Source organism: Ovis canadensis, chromosome 18, assembly GCF_042477335.2.
Source record: "Ovis canadensis isolate MfBH-ARS-UI-01 breed Bighorn chromosome 18, ARS-UI_OviCan_v2, whole genome shotgun sequence".
Classification (NCBI taxonomy): Eukaryota; Metazoa; Chordata; class Mammalia; order Artiodactyla; family Bovidae; genus Ovis; species Ovis canadensis.
Window position 1 is genome coordinate 65,164,104 of NC_091262.1, and position 26,836 is coordinate 65,190,939.

At 34.8% G+C, this 26,836-nt stretch overlaps 1 protein-coding gene across 3 annotated transcripts in view; it reads left to right on the plus strand.

The window, feature by feature from the left end:
• The window catches only part of LRFN5 (leucine rich repeat and fibronectin type III domain containing 5), a 310,079-nt gene extending 283,996 nt beyond the window's left edge, over nt 1-26,083 (plus strand). For all 3 annotated transcript variants that reach the window (XM_069558781.1, XM_069558779.1, XM_069558780.1), the window contains 4 exons: nt 8,945-10,349; nt 13,030-13,736; nt 20,700-20,743; nt 25,697-26,083. In XM_069558781.1, the coding sequence (XP_069414882.1) occupies nt 8,965-10,349; nt 13,030-13,736; nt 20,700-20,743; nt 25,697-25,714 (2,154 nt within the window). In that variant the 5' untranslated portion in view covers nt 8,945-8,964 and the 3' untranslated portion in view covers nt 25,715-26,083. The remainder of the gene's footprint in view (nt 1-8,944; nt 10,350-13,029; nt 13,737-20,699; nt 20,744-25,696) is intronic.
• Nucleotides 26,084-26,836: the final 753 nt, after the last annotated feature.

Here is a 26,836-nt window from a genome sequence, read left to right on the forward strand (position 1 = left end):
ACTCCAACAGCATTAATTCTTCAGTGCTCAGCAGGCTTTATGGTCCAAAGCTCACCTCCATACATGACTACTGGAAAAACCATAGCTTTGACTATATGGATCTTTGTCGGCAAAGTAATGTGTCTGCTTTTTAATATGCTGTCTAGGTTTGTCATGGATTTTCTTCCAAGAAGCAAGCATCTTTTAATTTCTTTTAATTTGAATTTGTAGGAAGTGAAAGCTTTGTTTCTTTATATGATCCCTATCTCCTATCTTTTTATAAAGTTTGAAAATTTCACCCTGTCCTAAGATACATGGAAAAGCTAATTGATCACAATTCATGTTTCTGTCATTACTTACAGGTCTCACTTCAACAAAAAAATAAACATAGAATTAAGAAAGTGGTGCACATTTTATTCTAAACATATTGTTACTTTGCTAATCATTGTATCAGCAGTGAGATGATAGTATATGAGGCAGTAAATATGTTGCCTGATGAAGAAAATCAGATTGTGAAATAAGGTGCACAGTTTTAGTTGAAATATAATCACATCTTTGAAGATATATGACAGACCTAAGGAAATATGTATTTCTAAAATACGACTAAATTTTGATTAACTACCAATGATTTGTCATTTTATAAATTATTCTTCCTTTAAACCAATGTTTGGAAACATAATAGAAAACCCATATTTCCTCTTTTAGGCTTAACCAACTGTGGTGAGGAAAACTTGACATAAATAAAATGCACCCATTTTAAATGTATAGCCAATGAATTCTTATGAATGTCACAAATAAGATATAGAATATTTCCATGACCCCTGCCCTCAATTTTCTTGTACTCTTTCCCAGTCAATCTACTGTCCTCCAACTAGACAACCACAATCAATAGAATTTATTTCTATTACTATATATTAGTTTTGCCTGTTCTAAATGCGCATATACAGTTGACCCTTGAACAACAAGTGTTTGAACCATATGGGTTCACTTATATTCATTCACAAGTACTTGAGGCTAGGACTTCAAAATATTTTTAAAATGAGATATAATTGTCATATACCACTGTGTAAGTTTAAGGTGTAAAATGTGTTGACTTGATACATTTATATACAACAATCTGATGGCCAATGTAGTGTTAGCTCACACCCCTATCATGCGTGTGCTTCTCACTTCTTTTTTTCAGTGGGAATAATTAAGTTCTAGTCTCTTAGTGACTTTGTTGTTTATAATACAGTGTGGTTGTCTGCAATCACCATATTGTGCATTAGATATTTAGGAATTATTTATCTACTAGCTGCAGGTCTATACCCCTTTAACAACATCTCCCCAGTTCCTCCACACCTCGGCCCCTGGTAACCAGCATTTTGCCCTCTGTCTTTATGAGACAATTTCCCTTGGTAGATTGTATTTTCAGATAAGGAAAATATTGAGGAAGAATTAGGGAAGGAAAGGAAGATTGAAACGAATCCTCCAGGTGACAAAGACTTTCAGGTCTGGAATGATTAATAAGAAACCGAAGAACAGAAACTAAAAATCACTCTGGTTTTAGCTCTAAAAACCGAGAGAGAAAGAGAGAGAGAGAGGAGAAAGGAGAGAAAAAGGAACGAAGGAGAAAGGAAAGATCAATCCCTCTCCTCCCATACAGATATTTCTGACTTTCAACCACAGGCTTGAAGAACAGCTCACTTACAGCCCAAAGCAGAGAAGTCTAGGGGTGAGATTAAAGATCAAGGAGATCTCCTTAGTCACCGAAAAAGCCGGAAGCAGCCATAAAGCAGGATGAGCTCTCCAAAAATTTGGAAATCAGAAAGCTCAACTGTGCAAAAGAGGCAGGTCTCTAAAACCATGCTAGTGCTAAGATTCATGTCTTGCTGCTACTGCTGCTAAATCACTTAAGTCGTGTCCGACTCTGTGCGACCCCATAGACAGCAGCCCACCAGGCTCCGCCGTCCCTGGGATTCTCCAGGCAAGAACACTGGAGTGGGTTGCCATTTCCTTCTCCATTTGTTGGTCTGCATGGTGGTTACTTGGAAGTTTCTTTGCTAAAATGGGCATATACTTTAGGTACTTTTCTAAATTCGCCAAATAATGAGGAAGAAAAGCTAAGAATATTGCCCAATGTGGTGGCTTTTAGAATAGGAAATCCCCACCCATGCTCTCAAAACATTAGAAGCTGACAGTAACACAGTAACAAACTGCAGGCTGAGCTAAATTGCAGAGCATATGACACAGTAGTATAAAACTCCTAAAGATAACATGGGAGGAAACCTAGATGACCTTGTATATGGTGATGCTTTTTCAAATATAAGGTATTTGCAAAAGACAAATCTGTTAAGGACTGTTATCAAAAATGTACAAAGAAACTCTTAAAGCTCAATAATAAAAAATGATTAAAAACAGGCCAGACTTTAAGAGATACCTCATCAAAGAAAAGATATCAACTCAGTTCAGTCGGTCAGTCGTGTCTGACTCTTTGTGGCCCCTTGGACTGCAGCACTCCAGAGCTCCCTGTCCGTCACCAGCTCCTGGAGTTTACCCAAACTCATGTCCATTGAGTCGGTGATGCCCTCCAACCATCTGATACTTTGTTGTGCCCTTCTCCTCCTGCCTTCAATCTTTCCCAAAATCAGGGTCTTTTCAAATGAGTCAGTTCTTCGCATAAGGTGGCCAAAGTTTGGAGTTTCAGCTTCAACATCAGTCCTTCCAATGAACACCCAGGACTGATCTCCTTTAGGATGGACTGGTTGGATCTCCTTACAGTCCAAGGGACTCTCAAGAGTTCTCCAACACCACAGTTCAAAAGCATCAATTCTTTGGCACTCAGTTTTCTTTGTAGTCCAACTCTCACATCCATACATGACCACAGGAAAAACCATAGCCTTAACTAGTCAGACCATTGTTGGCAAAGTAATATCTCTGCTTTTTAATATGCTGTCTAGGTTGCTCATAACTTTTCTTCTAAGGAGTAAGCCTCTTTTAATTTCAAAGTGGCAGTCACCATCTGCAGTGACTTTGGAGCCCTGCCAAAAACATAAAGCATGGCACTGTTTCCACATCTATTTGCCATGAAGTGATGGGACCAGATGCAATGATCATAGTTTTCTGAATGTTGACCTTTAAGTCAACTTTTTCACTCTCCTCTTTCACTTTCATCAAGAGGCTCTTTAGTTCTTCTTCACTTTCTGCCATAAGGATGGTGTCATCTGCATATCTGAGGTCATTGATATTTCTCCTGGCAATCTTGATTCCAGCTTGTGCTTCATCCAGCCCAGCATTTCTCAGGATGTATTCTGCATATAAGTTAAATAAGCAGGGTGACAATATACAACCTTGACGTACTCCTTTTCCTATTTGAAACCAGTCTGTTGTTCCATGTCCAGTTTTGACTGGTGCTTCCTGACCTGCATACAGGTTTCTCAAGAGGCAGGTCAGATGGTCTGGTATTCCCATCTCTTTCAGAATTTTCCAGTTTATTGTGACCCACACAGTCAAAGGATTTGGCATTGTCAATAAAGCTGAAATAGATGTTTTTCTGGAACTCTATTGTTTTCTTGATGATCCAGTGGATGTTGGCAATTTGATCTCTGGTTCCTCTGCCTTTTCTAAAACCAGCTTGAACATCAGGAAGTTCATGGTTCGCATATTGCTGAAGCCTGACTTGGAGAATTTTGAGCATTACTTTACTAGCGTGTGAGATGAGTACAGTTGTGCAGGAGTTTGAGCATTCTTTGGCATTGCCTTTCTTTGGGATTGGAAAGAAAATTAATCTTTTCCAGTCCTGTGGCCACTGCTGAGTTTTCCAAATTTGCTGGCATATTGAGTGCAACACTTTCGCAGCATCATCTTTCAGGATTTGAAATAGCTCAACTCGAATTCCAGCACCTGCACTAGCTTTGTCTGTAGTATGCTTCCTAAGGCCCTGACTTCACATTCCAGGATGTCTGGCTCTCTGTGAATGATCACACCATCATGATTATCTGGGTCGTGAAGAATTCTTTTGTACAGTTCTTCCGTGTATTCTTGCCACCTCTTCTTAATATCTTCTGCTTCTGTTAGGTCCAGACCATTTCTGTCCTTTATCGAGCCCATCTTTGCATGAAATGTTCCCTTGGTATCTCTAATTTTCTTGAAGAGATCTCTCGTCTTTCCCATTCTGTTGTTTTCCTCTGTTTCTTTTCATTGATCGCAGAGGAAGGCTTTCTTGTCTCTTCTTGCTATTCTTTGGAACTCTGCATTCAGATGCTTATATCTTTCCTTTTCTCCTTGCTTTTTGCTTATCTTCTTTTCACAGCTATTTGTAAGGCCTCCTCAGACAGCCATTTTGCTTTTTTGCCTTTCTTTTCCATGGGGATGGTCTTGATCCCTGTCTCCTGTACAATGTCACAAACCTCTGTCTATAGTTCATCGGGCTTTCTGTCTATCAGATCTAGTCCCTTAAATCTATTTCTCACTTCCACTGTATAATCATAAGGGATTTGATTTAGGTCATACCTGAATGGTCTAGTGGTTTTCCCTACTTTCTTCAACTTAAATCTGAATTTTGCCCTAAGGAGTTCATGATCTGAGCCACAGTCAGCTCCTGGTCTTTTGCTGACTGTATAGAGCTTCTCCATCTTTGGCTGCAAAGAACATAATCAATCTGATTTCAGTATTGACCGTCTGGTGATGTCCATGTGTAGTCTTCTCTTGTGTTGTTGGAAGAAGGTGTTTGCTATGACCAGTGTATTCTCTTGGCAAAACTCTATTAGCCTTTGCCCTGCTTCATTCTGTACTCCAAGCCAAATTTTCCTGTTACTCCAGGTGTTTCTTGACTTTCTACTTTTGCATTCCAGTCCCCTGTAATGAAAAAGACATCTTTTTCTGGTGTTAGTTCTAGAAGATCTTGTAGGTCTTCATAGAACTGTTCAGCTTCAGCTTCTTCAGCATTACCGGTCATGCCATAGACTTGGATTACCGTGATATTGAATAGTTTGCCTTGGAAACGAACAGAGATTATTCTGTCTTAGAGATTTCATCCAAGTACTGCATTTTGGACTCTTTTGTTGACTATGATGGCTACTCCACATCTTCTAAGCAATTCTTGCCCATGGTAGTAAATATGATGGTCTTCTGAGTTCAAACCACCCATTCCAGTGCATTTTAGTTTGCTGATTCATAAAATGTCAACGTTCACTCTTGCCATCTCCTGTTTGACCACTTCCAATTTGCCTTGATTCATGGACCTAACGTTCCAGGTTCCCATGCAATATTGCTCTTTACAGCATCGGACCTTACTTCCATCACCAGTCACATCCGCAACTGGGTGTTGTTTTTGCTTTTGCTCTGTGTCTTCATTCTTTCTGAAGTTAGTTCTCCACTGATCTCCAGTAGAATATTGGGCACCTACTGAACTGGGGAGTTCATCTCTCAGTGTCTTATCTTTTTGCCTTTTAACACTTTTCATGGGGTTCTCAAGGCAAGAACCCTGAAGAGGTTTGCATTCCCTTCTCCAGTGGACCACATTTTGTCAGAACTCTCTGCTGTGACCTGTTGTCTTGGATGGCCCTACATGACATGGCTCACAGTTTCATAGAGTTAGACAAGGCTATGGTCCATTACAAATAAAATATGAAGAAATATCCCACATCATATGTCTCCAGGGAAATGCAAAGTAAAACAATGAGATTCTGCCATACACCTGTTAGAATGACCAAAATCTGTAACTTGACACCAAGTGCTGAAAACAAGAAATACAATAGGAATTCTCAAGTATCACTGCTGGGAATTATGGTTCAGCCACTTTGATGTATTTGTTTTTGTTTTTTTTTTAATAAAATAAAACATGTTCTCACCATGCAGTTCAGCAGTTCCATTCCTTGGCCTTTACCCAAAGGAGTAATAAATATATGTCCACATAAAAGCCTGTACATGGATGTATATTGGAACTTTATTCATAATTGCCAAAACTTGGGATCAACCAAGATGTTCTTCAGTAAGTGAGCTGATAAACCGTGGTGCATCCCAGACAGTGGAATATTATTTAGCGCCAAAAGGAAATGAGCTGTGAAGCGTTGAAGAGACATGGAGGAACCTTAAAATTCTTAAATGAATGAAGTCTGAAAAAGCTACATGTTGTATGATTCTAGCTCTGTTACATTCTTGAAGAGGCAGTACTATGGAGGCAGTATAAAGATCAGTGATTGCCAGGGATTGGGTAGGGAGAGATGAATAGAGAGAGCTCAGAAGATTTTTAGGACAATAAAAATATTCTGTGTGATTCCAAAATGATGGGTATATGTCATTATATATTCATCCAAACCCATAGAACATTCAGCACCAAGAATGAACCCTAATGTAAACTATGACCTTTAGGTGACTGTGGTGTGCCAAAGTAGATTGATCTGTTGTAACGAATGTACCACTTCGGTAAGAGTTGTTGATTATATAGGAGGCTCTCCATGTGTGGGAGCAGTTAGTATATGGGAAACCTCTGAACCTTTGTCTCAATTTTTTTGTAAACCTAATACTACCCCAACACAATCAAGTGTGTGTGTGTGTGTGTGTGTGTGTGTGTGTGTGTTTTAAGTTTGTTAAAAGTTAAACTGGTTTAACCTCACCTCAATTTATGCCAGATGGATTCTCCCATTACTTTTCGGTGGATGGGGAAAGCAAAGGGACATCTCAGGATCTCTTCCTTTCATCAAAGACTATCACTATCTGGAATATAGTGCTGTTAAGTTTATTTGTATATCCTCAGCATTATGCTGTTTTTTTTTTTAATATATAATTTGTAGCTTATCCAGCATATTGTTAGTGTGAATGTTTTTTGTCACTTTATATCCACACCAGATTACTATTTATAAGCATATTAAAACATAATGAAATATTTTATACCTACCCACAGATAAACCATTTCTGTTGCTTTTCATACATCTTATAAGGATTCAAGATTTCACCTGATATAATTTTCCTTCAGCCTGAAGAGAATGTCCTTTATATTTTCTTAGACTACAGTTCTTCTAATAATGACATTTTCAGTTTGTTTCTCTCAAAATGTTTTTGTTTTGCTTCCTTATTTATGAATATATAAATCACCACCCAGTTTGGCAGGCCTTTCTTTTTCTGGCAGCTCTTTAAAGAGATTTCTCATTGTCTTCCATCTTGCTTTGTTTCCAAAGAGAAGTCAATGAGGAGTAAGACATTATTTCTACCTTGTTCTTATAATGTGTCCTATTTCTATGACAATTTTTAAAATTATTTTTCCTTTCTGTTTGGTTATCTGCAGTTTGATTGTGATATATCTTGGTAGGTTTTTCTTGTTTTAAGCTTGGGTTTGGGGGTTGTGTTATAATCACATGTTTGGAAACAATTGCCTTTATTTCTCCAAATATATTTCTACCTTACAGCTTTCATCTGATTCTCTGATTATATGTATGCTTGACTTTTTAAAATATTTTTCCACAAATCACTGAATTTTTGTTCACTTTTTTCTCCATAGTGTTTCAATATGATTAATATGTATTGCCCTGTCTCTACTTACAGAGATTATTGGAGTTCTTTGTTTGATAACCCTCTCGTTTCTGGTACTTTGCCCCATAAAGTCAGGCCACCTGAGAGTCTCTGCACTGCAAGCTCAGTCCTGTTCAATTAATTAAGACTGTTCATGCTTTGCCTTGATTTCCCTCCTTGTGCTGTGGTTTGGAAAGTGTCTCTAGGGCTCAGTGATAAGGTTCATTTTTTTTTCCCCTTTTTTCAAGCATCACGATTCTCTGCTTCCTTTCTTCCAATGTCTGAAAACTGTAGTTTTATATATTTTGGTACAGTTTCTTTTTTTTTTTTTAATTTTGCTGATTGTGGAAAGGCAAAGTACTACTTATTCTGTCATAAACAGAAGAGTAAGACTATTTCACTTGTGGAGAATGACAGTCTTATTCGTTGCAACCATAATTTATATGACACAAAATGGGTATAAAATAAATCAAAGCTATAAGAATAGATTTTATTTATAAAACTAGGTGCATCATTTCTAGAATAATTCCATATTTCATATTTTCACCAATTAAACAATTGGGTAATTTTCTGAAGCTGTTTTCCCTTTTCATATTTAAAACTGCTTGTACTTTTTGAGAATTTTAATCACATATGTGTTAGTATTTTTATGTTTATTTTCAAGAGCAAATACGTAAGATCAAGTTGGAAATTAAATTGTCAAGTTTTAAAAATTAAATTTGGATAAATATAAGTGCACTGAGATTTTTCAGAAAAGAAAAATGGAATATGACATCTTGGACTCACTGTCAAGTATTTTGATCACTGCTTTCTATAAATCATCATCAGAAATCCACATTATATCACATAAACCTAATATTTAAGGAGCTTAGAGTATTTATGGTAAATTTTTAGCCTTTTAATTTTTGAGAACTAGATCCTGTGTTTGCAGCTAGGATGTGAAGGTTGTACTATTTTCAAGATAGTTTGTAAAGATGAATAAAATTTAATTAAAAAATAATTACTTTCAATATCTTGCCACAAGTTTAACAAATTTTCTCTTATTATTTCTGCTGAGACATATAAATTGAAATACTTGCTCATTGGTAAATATGTCTAAGCTTTTGAATTTACGAGATGTCTTTTAAGGGGTTAGTAGAAGTTTTCCTGATCTCCTGCCCTCCAGTCTGGGATGAATATCTCTTTTTTGTGAACCTATGGCGTACCCTGGGCATATTTCAAAAACAGCACTTAATTTATAGAATTATAATAATCTGTTGACTTTTTCATTTTCACCATTTGATTTTAAAACTCATGAGGTCATGAGTGGTATATTTTTATCCTAATGTCTATATACTGACAATACAGAGTTAATATTTTTACTTGATTAAATAAGCAAATGAATAAATTTTAACTTACATTAAAAAGACTAATTAGGAATATGAACTCTATTCAAATGATTGGATGCTAAAACTGTATTCTGTGTCTTCTCTTACAGGCTCTTAAATCTGATCTACAATGGAAAAATTTCTTTTTTATCTGTTTTTCATTGGCATAGCAGTGAAAGCTCAGATCTGTCCGAAGCGCTGTGTCTGTCAGATTTTGTCTCCTAATCTTGCAACCCTTTGTGCCAAGAAAGGGCTTTTATTTGTGCCACCAAACATTGACAGAAGAACTGTGGAACTGCGTTTGGCAGACAATTTTGTTACAAATATTAAAAGGAAAGATTTTGCCAATATGACCAGCTTAGTGGACCTGACTCTGTCCAGGAATACAATAAGTTTTATTACACCTCATGCTTTTGCTGACTTACGGAATCTGAGGGCATTGCATTTGAATAGCAACAGATTGACTAAAATTACAAATGACATGTTCAGTGGGCTTTCCAATCTCCATCACTTGATATTGAACAACAATCAGCTGACTTTAATTTCTTCTACAGCATTTGATGATGTCTTTGCCCTCGAAGAGCTGGATCTGTCATATAATAATTTAGAAACAATTCCGTGGGATGCTGTTGAGAAGATGGTTAGCTTGCACACCCTCAGTTTGGACCACAATATGATTGATAACATTCCTAAGGGGACTTTCTCCCACTTGCACAAGATGACTCGGCTAGATGTAACATCAAATAAGTTGCAGAAGCTACCGCCTGACCCTCTCTTTCAGAGAGCTCAGGTCCTAGCAACCTCAGGAATCATAAGCCCATCTACTTTTGCATTAAGTTTTGGCGGAAACCCTTTGCATTGCAATTGTGAACTGCTGTGGTTGAGACGTCTATCCAGAGAAGATGACCTGGAGACCTGTGCTTCTCCAGCACTTTTAACTGGCCGCTATTTTTGGTCCATTCCTGAGGAAGAGTTTCTGTGTGAGCCTCCTCTCATTACTCGGCATACCCATGAGATGAGAGTCCTGGAGGGTCAAAGGGCAACCCTAAGGTGCAAAGCCAGGGGAGACCCCGAACCTGCAATTCACTGGATTTCTCCTGAAGGGAAGCTTATTTCAAATGCAACAAGATCTCTGGTGTATGATAATGGAACACTTGATATTCTTATAACAACTGTGAAGGATACAGGTGCTTTTACCTGCATTGCTTCCAATCCTGCTGGGGAGGCAACACAAACGGTGGATCTTCATATCATTAAGCTCCCTCACTTACTAAACAGTACGAACCATATCCACGAGCCTGATCCTGGTTCTTCAGACATCTCCACGTCTACTAAGTCGGGTTCTAACACAAGCAGTAGTAACGGTGATACTAAAATGAGTCAAGATAAAATTGTGGTGGCAGAAGCAACATCATCTACTGCACTACTTAAATTTAATTTTCAAAGAAATATCCCGGGAATACGTATGTTTCAAATCCAGTACAATGGTACTTATGATGACACCCTTGTTTACAGGTAAGAAAAATTAAGCCAATTTTTATACGTGCCCTACATATTAGTGTAGGGCTTGATAAAATACTGCTGATTTTTTTAATTGGCAGTGCCACTCTCTGTTGTAGTTGAAATGCTCCATATTTTTAAGTATATAATGTAAGGCTCATGAAAGGTGAATACATGTGGGGAAATATTTTGAATGGTGTTATTTTCAGTGAGTTCAAATTTATTTTTAATATTATGCTTACCTACTTTCTTCCCCTCATCTAAGAGATGTGACTATCAGAGAACAAGATTTATTTATTTTAAAAATTCAAAAACATACCAGAACTTACACATCCACATGAGTGTTCTTTCCTTCAAGGAAGTCCTGTTGGGAGGCTATACCATTATCCCAATAACGCTGCCATTGCTCAAAGCACTTTTGGAATTATCTTTAGAACCTTCGTCATACTATTTTGAATATCCTCAGTGGTGGCAAATCTTCGTCTTTTGAGGGTGAATTTGAAATTTGGAAACAAGCAAAAGCCATTTGGAGCCAAGTCTTGTGAATAAGGTGGGTGATCAAGATGGGTATTGCCATTTTTGGTCAGAAATAGGATGTAACTATAAAATAATGAGACTGATTTTTTGACTGGTTATGTGTGTGTGTGTGGTGCTTCATATACACTGGTTCTTAAGACAGTTCCAAAGAGAAAATTTATAAGTATTTTGAGCAGTGAATCAGTGGAGTTAAGTAGATAATCTCTGGGTAAGGACATTGGTCGAGAATTTGCATCTGGCTTAAAGAATTTCTGGTATGTTTTTCTGAAGTTCAGCCTCATTGATTTATAGTCACATCTGGTCCAATTTTCAGCTGGAAATATACATTTTTACCTTTTCATATAATTTCACTCGTGATTAGACTACTATTACTCCTAGGAAATGATGAAAAATTATGGCTTTAAAACACATATGTATATGTATATATGTGTGTGTGTGTGTGTGTATATATATATATATATATATATCGTCTTTACACTTTTCTAAAATCAAATCAGTTGTTACACACCCAGGTGAATTCTTGAAGATAATTTGATTTTCACTTATCTATGGAAATAAGAAAAAAAATTTTTTTTAATTAGCATGGGCTGGTAGTGAAAAATAAAACTGATCTAACTAGCCATGTGACCAATCCTGGGCAAGGTTCTACCTGGCTGAGTTTTAATTTTCTCATCTTTAAAAGGAAGAGATTAGAGCAAATGTTTTCTAATATCTCTCTCATCACTAAATATACAGGGATATAGACTATGATGTGTGTATATTAGCACAAACTAGTTTACTGTAGTCATACTCAGCTTTTCACTTAGGCTGTGAGTCATTTAACCCATAGTCAAAGATGAGCATACACTCCTACCCCTTTCTTACCTGTAGCTGCTAAATAGTCTGTATACTTTAAACATTAGCTCTGTGAAATAGGTCAGTTTCTGTTTTCCAAGTTCTAAGATTTTAATCCTGCCATGACAAGTAAATTCTCTATGACCCTGAGGAAAAGGCTTGAATTCCTGACCCTAATGTTTGTCACATGTATAGAGGTGATAATGCCTGCCTCATACTGTCCTTGTAAAAATGAAATAATACATATAAAGTGCTTAGTAATTCTCATTTTTACTAGTAATTACTCTCACTAGTAATTCTCTAGTATTCCTCATGCACTCACTAAATGGTAGTGATTTCAACAAATACATACTCTGACCTAAAATTTTCTCGGTACATTTAGAACACATTGTTTAGATATAACAGATTAGCATTGCCAAGTCTTGAAATTTCTCAAACTCTTACAAAGAAAAAATAGAGTTTCAAGCCATTTTTCCAAATTAAATCTTAGTCATATATGGTTGCTATGGAGGAGAAAAAAGCAGTGGAGAATAGGATCCACAGAAGACTTTTGTGATACACTGGATCCAAAGATGTCCTAAACTTGTATCCACATTTACGGATCATGTTCTGAAAACAATTTCATAAGCCCACAATGGGGAAGATAAGGGATTTATGTTCTAGTTCAACAGTTCTGCCCTGTTCATGATTCTAGAATAATATTTCTCATACATTTTTATCAACCTCATTTAATAAATAGAAACATACTGGGACCCAAGTGTTGAAGATGTAAGAGGGGGTTGAATAAAGTACTTTAGTAATTATCTTAGTTATTAAAGATAGATTTACTGGGTACCATTCCATAGTAGCTTATAACTGATTTGGAAAATAAATAATCTGAATTGCATTTCCAATCTGGTTTCTAATGTGATTGTCAGTGTTTTCCCTTCCTTCAAATTGGCTTTTAGTCACAGAGGTGTTGTAAGTGCTAAATGGATTTGTTTAGTAGTCAGATAATGTCACAGTCACACCTTTCAAAAGCAATTTGTCATAAATGATTTTTTAGCAGTGGCTTTTATTAGGAGTTCTGCTTTGCCAAGCAATGTAATTAGTAAGCTTGTCAAGCCATGGTGCAGGCACCGTTAATATAATGCAGAATGCAACAATGACTTTTCGCCATTTTAAGTGAGTAAATATAAGATCAGATCATTTTCTCATATTTCATATCTGTTATAAATGTGCTTATCTTAATGAGTACTGAAATGAAACAGAACTGAACTCATAATGACTCTGTGTGTATATCTGTTGTGTTTTTAATATTAACACAAATTCCATTGTCCCTCAGAATGATACCTCCTACGAGCAAAACTTTTCTTGTCAATAACCTGGCTGCTGGAACTATGTATGACTTGTGTGTCTTGGCAATATATGATGATGGCATCACTTCCCTCACTGCCACAAGAGTCGTGGGTTGCATCCAGTTTACTACGGAACAGGATTACGTGCGGTGCCATTTCATGCAGTCCCAGTTTCTGGGAGGCACCATGATTATTATTATTGGTGGAATCATTGTAGCATCTGTGCTGGTTTTCATCATCATTCTAATGATCCGGTATAAGGTTTGTAACAATAATGGGCAACACAAGGTTACCAAGGTCAGCAACGTCTACTCTCAAACAAATGGGGCTCAAATACAAGGCTGCAGTGGGACGCTGCCCCAGTCTGTGTCCAAACAAGCTGTGGGGCACGAAGAGAATGCCCAGTGTTGTAAAGTTGCCAATGACAATGTGATACAACCGTCAGAAACGTGTTCAAGTCAGGACTCCTCTACCACTACCTCTGCTTTGCCTCCTACCTGGACTTCAAGCACGTCTGTGTCCCAAAAGCAGAAAAGAAAGACTGGCGCAAAGCCAAGTGCCGAACCACAGAGTGAAGCGGTCACAAATGTTGAGTCCCAAAACGTGAACAGGAACAACTCAACTGCCTTGCAGTTAGCTAGTCGACCTCCCGATTCTGAGGGGCCCGCATCTAAAAGAGCACATTCAAAGCCAAGTAAGTTTCTCACTTTGCCTGCTGAGAGAGCCAGAGCAAGACACAGGTACTCCCTGAATGGAGAATTAAAGGAATACAATTGTTATATTAACTCACCGAACACCTGTGGACTGTTTTCTAAAAGAAGCATGTCTATGAATGCGATGTTAATTCAGTCCAGCAGTTCTGATGGGCATAGTGGAAAAGCAACTCTTTCAAATTCTGAGTGGATATTGGAAAGCACTGTGTAACCCATTATTTCTTTTTAATGAATTTTTTTTTTCAAGAACTCACATAGGAAATTGGAATTTGACATGCCAGTCTTGTCTCTCTGATTCATGGCTAATAGAGCCATGGCATATAAACCCTATAAGGTATAGTTACTTCATACATATGTATATATGTGTGTATATATATATGTATATTTATATGTATATATACACACATATATATGTATATGAAGGTCATATATTTAAAATTGTTTAGGGAAAAAGCTGACAACAGTGCCTTCCCCATTTTAGGATCGGCTTCCAGGTTCTGCAGTAGCAGACCACAAAATGAAAGTTGTCATAGGAAAAAAAGAAGTCTTGCATAAATAATTATATTTCCTCCAGTCTTACAAATTACCACCTATGGATGATTGATATTTTTCAATGAGTAGCTTGTATATTTTCTTTCAGTGACAGTGGCATTTGTTTTTAGGCAAATATTTTCAAGAACAACATTGTGTTGTTATGTTATTTATAATAAAATATTCAATTAAGTATACCCAGACAGTGTTAAAATAAGTTCCCTTCCAAACAACATTCTTAGTTCAGGTGCCTTAATGGTTCTGTGGCATTTCTCATCCACGACACTGCTTTTTCAGTGGGAAGCAGAACATGCAATTGATTTTTTCATTTATCAAAAAAAGTCAATTCAGTTTTAAGTCACAGGCCAGTTTTAAGTCATATGCATCTGCCTGGGAATATGAAGGTGTTTTCATTCATTCAGTACACATTTGCTAAATGAATGAACTTTATATTTTTCTTAATGCAAGTTAAGTAGAGAGACAAAAATACAAAACTGCCTTTATCAAAGGGATATTTATTTTTATCACCAAGTAAAAGAAAAATCTTCTAATGGAGTTCTTATTGTATTTATAAGCAATATAAAGTCATTGTTCATTAACTAGATAGTAGTTTTATTTTTCCCTTTTGCTCTGTAATTCTGAATTTGAATGTTTATCTCTTAGAGTAAATGTATTTATTATTTGAATCAAAACATGGTGAAGTTTAATTAGAAATTATAAAGCTTAGTGGGAATCATTTGAAAAAGCATTTTTAATTTAGTCACACAATAATATTGTTCCTTAATGATATGGCATTCTTGGACAGTCACTGAAATCAAGGTCTATAGAAAAAATGCTCTAACAACTCTTCAAAATTTCTACAATATCATATGTAACCTGATGATGTTTTACTAAAGATCAGTAAATAGGGCTTTGCTGCTGCTGCTAAGTCACTTCAGTCATGTCCAACTCTGTGCAACACCATAGACGGCAGCCCACCAGGCTCCCCGCTCCCTGGGATTCTCCAGGCAAGAACACTGGAGTGGGTTGCCATTTCCTTCTCCAATGCATTAAAGTGAAAAGTGAAAGTGAAGTCGCTCAGTCATGCCCGATTCTTAGCGACCCCATGGACTGCAGCCTACCAGGCTCCTCCATCCATGGGATTTTCCAGGCAAGAGTACTGGAGTGGGGTGCCATTACCTTCTCCAAAATGGAGCTTTAGGTTTTTTTAATTATTATTGTTGCTTCTTTTGTTGTTTAGGTTTTTTTTTTTTTTTGAGAATATGAATCATGTGGGAAACTCGCACAAAAAAATTTTAGCCATAACATAATAAGATATGTACTGCATATAAAGTATTCCCTGGAAGTAAGTTAAAGACAGAGTATAAATTTATTAACTCTTTCAGATTGCTTGAAATACTGTTTAAAACACAGGTGAGGAATGTCATCATTAGTTTAATTTCCTCTTGCTGGAAACATTTATAAACTTTAAGTCACATGCGTCTGCCTGGACATATGAAGGTGTTTTGACTTTACCAAGGCACATTTTATACATAATATATCGTGATGACATTAAAAAGTGAGTTAGTTTAAAGCAGTTAAAGCTTTCTGAGTTAGTCTTTAAAAAATTTGTCTAACAGGCTTTCACTACTTTAGGTGTTTCCTAAATATCTTCTATGCCCTGCTTCTCTTTCTAAAGTTCGTCTTTCCCACCTCTAAAATGTAATTGGCCTTCTTGGGTCAGGAATACAGCTCTTGTGAGTAATAAATTATATCACTGTGTGAAATTATTTTGTAAAATCAAAGCATTACTCAAAGTGAAATGTATTTTCAACACTATTCTGTAATGCACTAATTTCAACTAACCAGTTTTAGTTGTCATCAATTACTTATTTCTTCACAAAGCACTGATTGACAAAAAGCATATTATTTTTCCTTTTCCTAGTTTATGCCTTCATGGTTTTAAAAATATCCTGAATATACAAAAATTTTTCAAGACTTAAAGAAATGAATCCCCAAGCAAGGTTGTGGTCAAGGTGGTGCTGCAATCACGCAAAACAGGCAGCAGCTTAGTGTATCTACTCCAAGATACCAATTTATTTTCTATTTTCCAGTTGTTTGCATTTTTAAAAATCAATTTTCCTGCTTATGTTTCTAATGGAACTTTAATTGAATATCTTTTATTTCTCATAAACATTTAGAATGACATAATACCTAACCATGTGAAATTTATTCTCTTTGTCTAAAGCCATTGAAACTATTTAAATTGTTATTGCTCTTACAAGACTGTTTTTAGGGTGAATTAACCAAATGCTTGAACACTTATTCTGGAAATGATAAGAAGGCCTGTGTTCCTGTCTTTTAAAAGGTTTTATTTGAACAAACGATGTGAACAAAAATTAGCGTATCAAGAGGGTCAGATGTTACTCGGTTTTGTTGCTAAGTATATGAAAATGTTTTGCTCAGGGCCGTTTCAGTGTGAAGTGGCTGAAAGATAAATCCTTGGAAAAGTTGGGGGTGATTAAAGATACCTGGTATAATATCTTAAACACAGTAGTTATTCGGATGAATGAATGAGCAAATGGATAGATGAATTAGTAAGTGAATGGAGCCAGGGAAGAAGGCTCAGTATTCAGAATTTTAATTAATTAGCATAATAATTTGTGATCCAGATAATATATTACTATAAGCAAGAAATCCTGTCCCTCTTGTTTTTCTTTGTGTCATTCCTTACATTCCTTATTTTAACCAGTTTCGTATATGTGACCCATAGCATATGGTTTTGGTGTTTGTTGTTGCTGACTGTGCATAGGTTGTGTATGTTGTTTTTGCTTCTCTGTTCTTAATTATTTTTCTTTAATTTTTAGCCATTTTATGCTATGGTTTCAGCTTGTTCACGAACAAACTGACAAGTACTATATTTACAGATATTTGCTCTAAACATTTCTTAAATTTTATGTATTCCTATGTTACTTTTTGTTTTGGATAATTGTCCTCCAATTTGAAAATGTCAAACCACTATTAAAATAGGCCTTTATTGAAAAAAGTATACATAACGATTGTGTTCCATAAAGGAATAATGAAACATTCAAAGCAACTTCAAAATCCTAAAAAGAAACAAACTTTGGTTTGATGAATATCATTTACTTATATCTTACAAATGGATTTACACAGAGGTGCATTAAATATGATAATTTTAAATTTGATATAGTAACACCTTTGCTGAAGACAGTGTATTTTATACATTTTTGAATAGACGTCACAGTAAGCTTTTTTATGCTTTTAGGCACTTTATTTTAGCTGCTTTGCTAAAATAGTCTACTAAAAAAGCTTTAGAATATAAGTTTTTGAGCTTTTGTGAGCTACCTATAGCCTCAACAGTTTTACTATCTGAATGATACATACTTTCTTCACAAGAATTTAAAGAATTTTTTAAAATTAAGTGTCTTCCACCTGTCCACAGGAATCTCTTATCTTTTTTCCATGAAGTATTAGAATGGCCAAAATGTTTGTTCAGTTTTTCCCTTTTATGGAATCACCTGAATGAATCTTTCGGCCAACCCAACATTTTCTGCTTTACCTTAAAGCCTCAAAAAGTACTTCCAAATAAAATTTTAACTATTTTAATTGCTTGTATTACTAAAAAGAAATTAATATTTCATTTATAAAACTAACACATTAGTAAAAAATTACCACAAAATTCACATTAATAGCCTTTTACTTCCTAAAATTTAATATTTCCTCCTATGTTTATTCACAATAACAAACTTAAAAACAATCATTAATATCCCAATAGTTTAAAAATTTAAAATTCATAAAGTGTCTTATTGTACAAGAATCGCAAAGGTAAATGGGCATTTTTTTCAAAGAAAACTGCAGATATGAGTCCATTTTCTTCTTGGTGTGGCAGGATTCCAGTTCCATTTTATAATGCTATGCAAGCAGTGCTCATTAATATTAGACAAAGTGAAGCTGTACTCTCTTCCCCTTGCTTAACTTTCTCTTGAGTCTCAGGAAGAGTCCAGTCTTTCCACTTCAACAGTGTTGCAGATGCTTGTGTGTGTGTGTGTGTGTGTGTGTGTGTGTGTGTGTGAAGTGTTTGGGGAAAGGATTTAAGGGGCATCAGATGGAAAAATAATTATTTTTCTTATCCTCCTCCTCAGTTGGTAATAAAATATAATAATAATGATGACAATATTAATAAAAATGACAATTCACCTTATAACGTTTGTGAGTTAAATGTTAGCTGAGGTAAATTTATGGATAAAAAAAATTATCTCACTTTAAAAATTTCACGAAGCAAAGTGAAAACAACCAAAATTAGTGACTGGAATTTTGTAATAGTTTCAGAGCTCTGTCTTTCAGATCACTCAGTTCTTTCCCTCCCATGCTGGATAAATTTACTTGCTGGGATTACAAATACAATTGGTTTTATCAGATTTGTGGGGTTCTTTTTTTGCAACAGAAAGCATCCCTCTTGTAGCAGTACAGAATAAAGAATGGTAAACACATTACAGGGATCAAGTCATCCTAAACACATGGAATTATCTGAAGAGGGGCATAGACACTAACTGTTCTGGGAATAAAATATGAAATTACCTCTTTAAGATAATGTTAATACATCTGCAATTTCATCAAATATTACAAATACTCAATACAACAAAATACTCAGTGTACCATTGTCTTCTGATGTATTTCAGCTATTTCAGAGTTAAAATTTAGGATAATTACAGTATTTTAAAGTTTAAGTAATCTAAAGTTACCATCAAGCGAAATACATATGCTACATATGCTTATATGTCTACATACGTTTTTTATATATATGTGTGCAGACATATACTTAACCCTTTTAGATTGTAAATTTGAGTCCTACTGTAATTAATGTAATAAGATTAGATTTAAGTGGTCCAGCTATCAGAGAACTTCTCCCAGAACAGCTGTCCAAACTATACTTGCTATCTATCAGATTACAATGGAATATAAACTCTAGTACAAATATATTTTTCTGAACATCTGAATGATAGGCATCTAAACAGTTGATCTAGTTCATTCTTCTCGAATCACTGACTGTTACAGGTCATGAATTTTAAAACAACAAGAAAATTATCTTCAAATGCATTTGGGGGAAAGCCGTGAAGTCTCTTTCATTTCATGTTTGAAACTGGATGTACATTTATTCTTGCCTGAGACTTGAACTAGACATTTATTGTTATTCTGCCCCCAAAATACATCCCTGCATTCTAAGTCGCTTCAGTCATGTCTGACTCTGCAACCCCGTGGACTATAGCCTGCCAGGCTCCTCTATCCATGTGGTTCTTCAGGCAAGACTACTGGAGTGGGTTGCCGTGTCCTCCTCCCGGTAATCTTCCCGATCCAGGGATCAAACCCACTTCCCTTTTGTCTCCTGCTTTGGCAGGAGGGTTCTTTACCACTGTTGCCACCTGGGAAGCCCAAAATGTGTCTAATAATTATTCTAATAACACGAAGGGGCTTATGAAATATATTCTGAGGGTTCTACCATAATATAATTTCCTAATTTTTTTCTGTATAATACAAACAGTTGCTTTCATGTAAAACCTAATCTCCAGAGATCATTGCAAATTTTTATGAATATTTATGCTGGAGGTTTTATCAAAAAATGGTTTTGTAGTATTCTCATCAGAGTCACCTGTGACCACTTAGAATGACATATTCCTCAGACACCTAATTTTTTCTTATACTTTGTCCCTTCTTAAAACTAGAGTATTGACTTTAAAATGCGACATTTGGGAAATAGAATATGTACTCTACAGGGCTACTTAATGGTATTAAGCATTTGTAGCCAATTGGAATATGCGTATGGATATTTAAAGGCAGAATGTTTGCATTTAGAATGTTACTGTTCCATGGTTTTATATAAATGGTACTTGGCAAAGCATGCTGCTATCTTTGGGATTATTGAATAATGGTTTATATTGTAAATGATTATTTTATACATAGTGTATAAAATAAGAAAAAACTACATTTCCTGCTCTGGATTGTTTTCCTTGATATATCTTTCCATATTAATCATATGCAGCTCTGTGGTTAAAGTTAACTTTGAGTAAGAAAAATGAATAGAAGCCCGATTTTCTCATTAAACTCTTGCAAGGAAAAAGTGCATTCCACAATTACATAAAAGTGTATTCCATGGATAATTACTCATTTTAGTAACTAGAACAATATTTTTTAAAATTCTGCCTTAATGGTATTATGTATCAGGAAATAGCCATAGAGAACTATAAAGTATTATAAAAGTCAATTATAATTAACCCAAAAACCAGTGAGTTATTACAAAAAAGAAGTGTAGATAAACCTTTGTTAAGACGAATCTTACCAAGATTGCAATGAGAAGTATTATAAGATCTGTTTCATAAAAAATGAATTGTTTATGACGCTGAAAATTTTATTCCCAGATGCTTTGCCGACTAATGTTGACCAGATTGTCCAGGAAACACAGGTGAGATTCTTGTTATCTGTCACATGCTTCAGTACTTAAGTGGGTATATTATTTTATAAACAAATTTTTAATTTTTGTTTTGCTAGTTAATGCAAGTTGTTGCCATTTTCCATTAAAACTTACACAGTGCTCAATGGTAAACCCTGAAGTTCAGTTTGGTTAAATGAATTTCCAGTTCCTAAATTTAGACAGATTTTTGGTTAACTGAATATTTTTGATTGGTATTGTAAGAATGAAGGGAATACCAATGTAATTTTTGAGTCACTTTTGTAGTCACGCATGGTATCATGTGTACTTTTATAAATATCTCTAAATGTGAAGACAGTAGCTTGATAGGAATATATTCACTCATATCCTTGACCTCTACATAGTAGAAGCTGAGATGATGTATTGTGCTTCACCAAAAGTGGATGAACAGAAGTGTTTCACTGTTATCTAAAATGAATGTAGCCACTATAAAATGGAGCAAAAGACTATTCATGAAATATTCATGGTATTCCTTTTGTCAGCAGCCGATTACTCTTCTTGATTTTCTTTTCTTTTTCTTTCCTTTTTTTGGAAGTTTCAAATGAGTATTTGATTCCTGCATTTTAATTGGATCAGAAAGTGTGTTTCCAGAGAAAAATGGTATTTTAGCAATCTGTTCAAACAGCTGGATGCATCAGCCATTTGCTTAAGATTTGGCACAGGAAAAAAAAAATACTCTGCTTTTAAAGGTTCATAGAAAAAGTCATTGATTTATTTGTTGATAGTAAAAAATAAGGATTTTTTTTTAACCATTTCTTATTTAAAAGATAACAATCACTTGGACTATCCTTAAGGGTTTCCCCTGAAGAATTCCATCCCAAATCAAACAAAACGTTTTCCATGCATCATTTCTTCATTGAAATTAGAATTCCATTCCTAAGCTGCAAAAAAAAAAAAAAAAGAACAGATGGCTCGCTGGAAACCATCAGTAACAGAGTGTCTTTCATGTACTTGGTGTTACTAGAACCAAAGTGACCTGCATGAAGGAGCCTCAGTTTTCTACCACCTTCCCTTCCTTTCTTTCCTCTTCTGTTATTTCTTCCCTCTCTCCTCCATATTTGATTTGAAAATGTTGAATTATCATGCAACTTTGGACACTCAGCTGTTCTGAAAGAGAATATCCATAGAAACGGTTTAAAAAGTCAGGGTTTCTCAATGAGAAGCATGATCCAGGATGGGGCTAACTGTTCTATCAAGAGTTCATAGGAAAGTCAATCTGGTCATCTTTCAATTACCAACTGAAGCAGTTTCTCAAGTATTCATTTTTCATGGGGCATGTTACATATCATTGTGTTTATCTCTTTATTTTACCACAGTGTTAGAAGTCAAATTTAGAGAAAAGTAATCTCCTTGGGAATTTATGTGCTACTCAAGATAGCAAAAGGTTTGCCAATGTGATAAGTATGTAAGATGTCTAATAATGACTTCTCTGTGCTAAAATAATGTTAATTTGAGAACTTTGGAAAATATAGTTTAAAATTTAAAAAAAAAGTAAATCTGTCATAACCCACCACCCAGACATAAATACTACTGTGGTGAATGATCTTTCAGTGATTTGTCAGTTCTGTATGTAGTAAATTCTTATGTACATATGTATGTTTGTATTAGATTTCATATGTAGGATATGTCACTTACTTTTAAAATCTTATGCTGAGTCTTCCTTTGTTGAAACATAATGTCATAGCAACTTTCTTTCCATGCTTTGGGTATTTTTTTTTTTCTACAAACATTAGCAAGAAAAATAAACCCTCAGGCAAGGAAGAGTTTTAACAAAATTTGGTGGCAATACATCATTTACTCACCACCCAATTTCCTGCTACATTTCTGTTATCAGATTTAAGTCACCATATGACCTCAGTGTAACTATTCTTGGTATTTGATAAATGATTCCTGCAACAGCAGGCCTATCATTTCTGCAGCTGTCTGCACAACCAAGCAGCGATGCCCCTGTGAAGAGACTGTGACCCCTGGGCTCTGAGTCTTCTCACGGCCTTTCACACTGTCGGCGCCACTTCACCTTGTGAATGAAACGAGGTAGAGAGCTGGCAGAGACGCCTTGTGCTCATAGTTTCTTCTTCTTCCTCTTTTTTTTTTTTTTTCCTGGCTGGCAGTGGAGGGTGCTATTTTAGCTTAAGTTTATATTTCCTGCAGGATATTAACATACATGTCTTTTTCTGCCCAGTGGCAAAATGTATTTCCCAATCATTGGCCTATTGCATTAAACTTAATTAAAATGTTCCTTAGTATACAGACAATAATATAAGCCAAAAAAAAAAAAGAAGAAACTTGATACTTTTTTTTTTTATTTAAAAAGATATTTCCTAGGTGACAGTATTAAACTGATCATACCACAATCCCTAACATAGCATCAAGCTCTCGTAGGAAGGAGCAGAGAAGGTGGAAATGTTTTGCCCTGTCAGGGGTTTGGGTGCTCTTCTTTACACTGAGGTAACTGCTAAGATGACTGTTTTTCCGTGATTTATTTCATTTCCATTAGAATATGTCTGGTGTCAATTTTATTCCTTAAGACTTTTCCTATATGTGAATAGAAACAGAGTGAGCTTAAATATTTAATGTAACACATACAACCCTTCTATAATAAACCATAAGATTCCAATTATGCTAAGATGAATTGAGAGCAAAGGGGAAAGGAATCATTGGCAGAATCAGTGATAATTACTCTATAAGTGAATAGGCACATATAAATTAGCCTTGGGTTTGAAAATATTGTTAGGCTTAAAATGAATCAGGTAGAACAATTGATATGATGTGTTTGGCAGTTAAGTAAGAACAGTTAATTTGCTTTCATTTATACTGAAAATGCCTTTAAGTAAAAAAAAAAAAAATTAAGTATTTCTTGTATTCAGACCAACAAATGTGTATTTTCTGTGTGTGTGTTTCAGTATGTACAGTAGATGCCACTATTCTGTGACTGCTTGTGCCAGTCTTTAAGACAGTTGTTTCCTGGTTTCAATATTTGATTTTTGATCTTTCTTTTTAGTATATATCAATCAAAGTATTTTTAAAAAAACTTAAACTTTGTCATAAAATCTCTGCTACAGATGCAGTAACCATGAAAAGAGTCCAGTTCTTTTAGAGACTATTAATACATAAGTGCATGAAAAGTTACTAGTGCTGATTAGAAATAAACAGCAGTATTAAAATAACTGTGGAAAAACAGTTTGGAAAACATGTGAACTAAGAACCAAGCAGCAAAGCAAATGTGTGTATATGATTCGATGTCCTTCCAATGTTCTTTTTCTAAGCAAGAATGACTGATATAAAATGCTTGATTCTGTGATACTCTATGATATTCCCTTCAAGTAAATTTTAAAAAAGAGTAAGAGAATAGGCACTTAGTAAGAAACATTTAACTTTTTTTGACAGTAATTAAACCATACTTTTGACATATTTATTTGAACATTATAGGAAAACAGAAAATATATATATAGAACCCTAGTGTCAGCAATAACCTTTAGAAATCATTTCCTTCTTTTTAGATGCCCTGACTAGAGATGAAAAACCTTTCATAGGTCTTAATTACATTACGAATAAGAGTAGTAACAGTTGCCCAAATCCATTCAATGTCAGTTTGTTTTTTCTTCTTTTAATGTTGAGGTAGCCTTAATTTCTCCTTTTATTTGTAAGGCAATTAATAAGACGGAAGTGTTTTGCATCCTACCCTTTCACTGTCACATGAGGACCATTGACAAAACATCCTGAACCTACCCCAAATTCAGTATATTCATTTCTTATAACATTTTATCATAATTACTATATTCTATCTTGTTTTTCCTTTATGGTACTCTAGTAATTTTTGTTCCATATTTCAATATTTATGGAATAATTATGAGTTTGTTTATTAATAAGTAAAAAGTGTTATTTTGAATCTCACCTATACAATTTTTATTCAGCCTCATTTTATGTCATCATTTCAATAATGGCAGATTCAGGGCAGACCAATTCATGTCCTCATTCCCAAATCTGATTGCTATTTCCTAATCAGCAAAATTAGCTTCTTATTTATAAACCGTAATTCCACAGTTTGTTAATAGTGATATTATATGTAGTTGTTCTTGAATGGAAAGGAGAAAAATTACTTCGATTTCATATTATGAAATCCTATATTTTTCAAAATTTTTTCCATCTTTAAATATAGAATTTATAGGTATATTTTAAAGCCATGAGTCCTGAGAACCCATTTATTAGAAAAAAAAATATTTTCACAGTTTATTTAAATATTTTTAATGATTTTGTATGATTTTCTTTCAAAATCATATTAACTGTGAAATTCCTTTGCTTGTGAATAAATGTCAGTTTTCACATTTAGTTTATTTGTCCTGTAGGTGAAGAACTAATTAATAAAGAAGAACTAATAGTCTTCACTATATTAAATGTATAATTAAATTGTATAAAACCTTAATATGACACAAAGCTTCCAAAAGAATATATTAAAAAGTAGAGATTGCTTAACTTTTAGATGTGATGAACAAATTTGATCTAAAATATTCATATTTTAAAAATCAGTTTGAATATTTGTTAAAACCTGAATGGCATGCATTAATGAATAAAATATTTTTTTTTATCTTGAGGATATAAATGTGAAAATCAAAACAATGAAGAATGCCATTCCTCAGTTTTGGTTCTGAGTTGCATAACTATTTAGTCTTAATACATTTAGGTTCCTTTCTAAAATAAAATTTTTAAAAATATATTCAACAATTTGAAGTTACCAAGAAACATTTTAAGAGCTGATGTGCATGCATGTCTAAGTAGCATCCAGATGTATACCTAATATTGTTCAGCAATAAGTTCCTGCCTGGTTGCTTACAGTTCAGTAACTTCTAGATTGCTAGCAAAATAATCTTATTAGCTATGTGTTTTCTTTTTTTGTTTCTTTTTTTTTTTCTTTTTCTTTCATTTCAGAGGCCGGAGTTAATCTGAAGAGCACCACTTCTCTCTCTCCTGAAAAAAATTGCTACTGATATTTTTACTGGATAAAATTTAAAAATCGTTCAATTCACAAAGGCTTATTGTTGAACTGGTATCCTAGAAGAAATTGTCCACAGGAGCTGAAGCAGAAGTCTCTGATGCCGCTAAACTGGCTCTATCAGACCATGGTTCATCCCCTTTTAAAACCAAATTTTTTTTTTCTTCTGGCCTACAAGTATTTTTTTTAAAGAAGGAAAGAAAAAAAGCCTACATTGGCATCGAGTTCTGTATCAATCCATGTTACATTGCCATCCATGATTTAAGACTGTAGAATCTTGAATAATCTATATCACTTTAACAAATAAATGTTTTACTATGACAGAATCTGCACATTGCCTGATTTGTGGAAACCTCAATTGCTTCAAGTGTGAATGGTGAAGTGATGATGGTAGGAACTAACAATACTATTTTACATCTATGTAGTACAAAACCTTAAGGGATCACAAATTGCTGTATAATACTTGAATTAGTTCTTCCATGACTAAAGTGCACCCACTTCTGTGGGAGGGCAGTACAGCTATTTAAACAGCTTTATGAAAATTTTTATTCTTCAGTGTAACAGAAAGGGAAGACAGATCTACTGGAGTTTCAGAAAGTATCAAGGTAGGTGTATTGTAATTAATCCAAATTGATTCGTTGCGTTTCTGGAGAGCAAAGGTAGAGATTTTAATACTTTTAGGTCTTATGTTTCATTATAAATGCCCATTTCTCCAGTTTTCCATTGGAGATATATATATATATATATATATATATATATATAAACTCTATATGTATAGTTTACATTTTTAAAAATTTACTTAAAACTAAAAAATCTAGAAAACTGTCTTTGAAAAATATAGGGTAATCTGTTAACCATTCCACATCTTGTAGGCTGTTAAAAATGTCCAACTATCTAAAGAGAAGTTACAAAATGTCAGTCATAAGATGGCACTTAGAATCTGTGCTCAGGAACCCAACTACACGAGACATGAAACCTGTGCATACGCACACACACTAAGGCACTGCCAGACACACACACACTGCACAACTGAACAAAGTAACACCTTTGAGATGCAATGTAGTTAGTTTGTGACT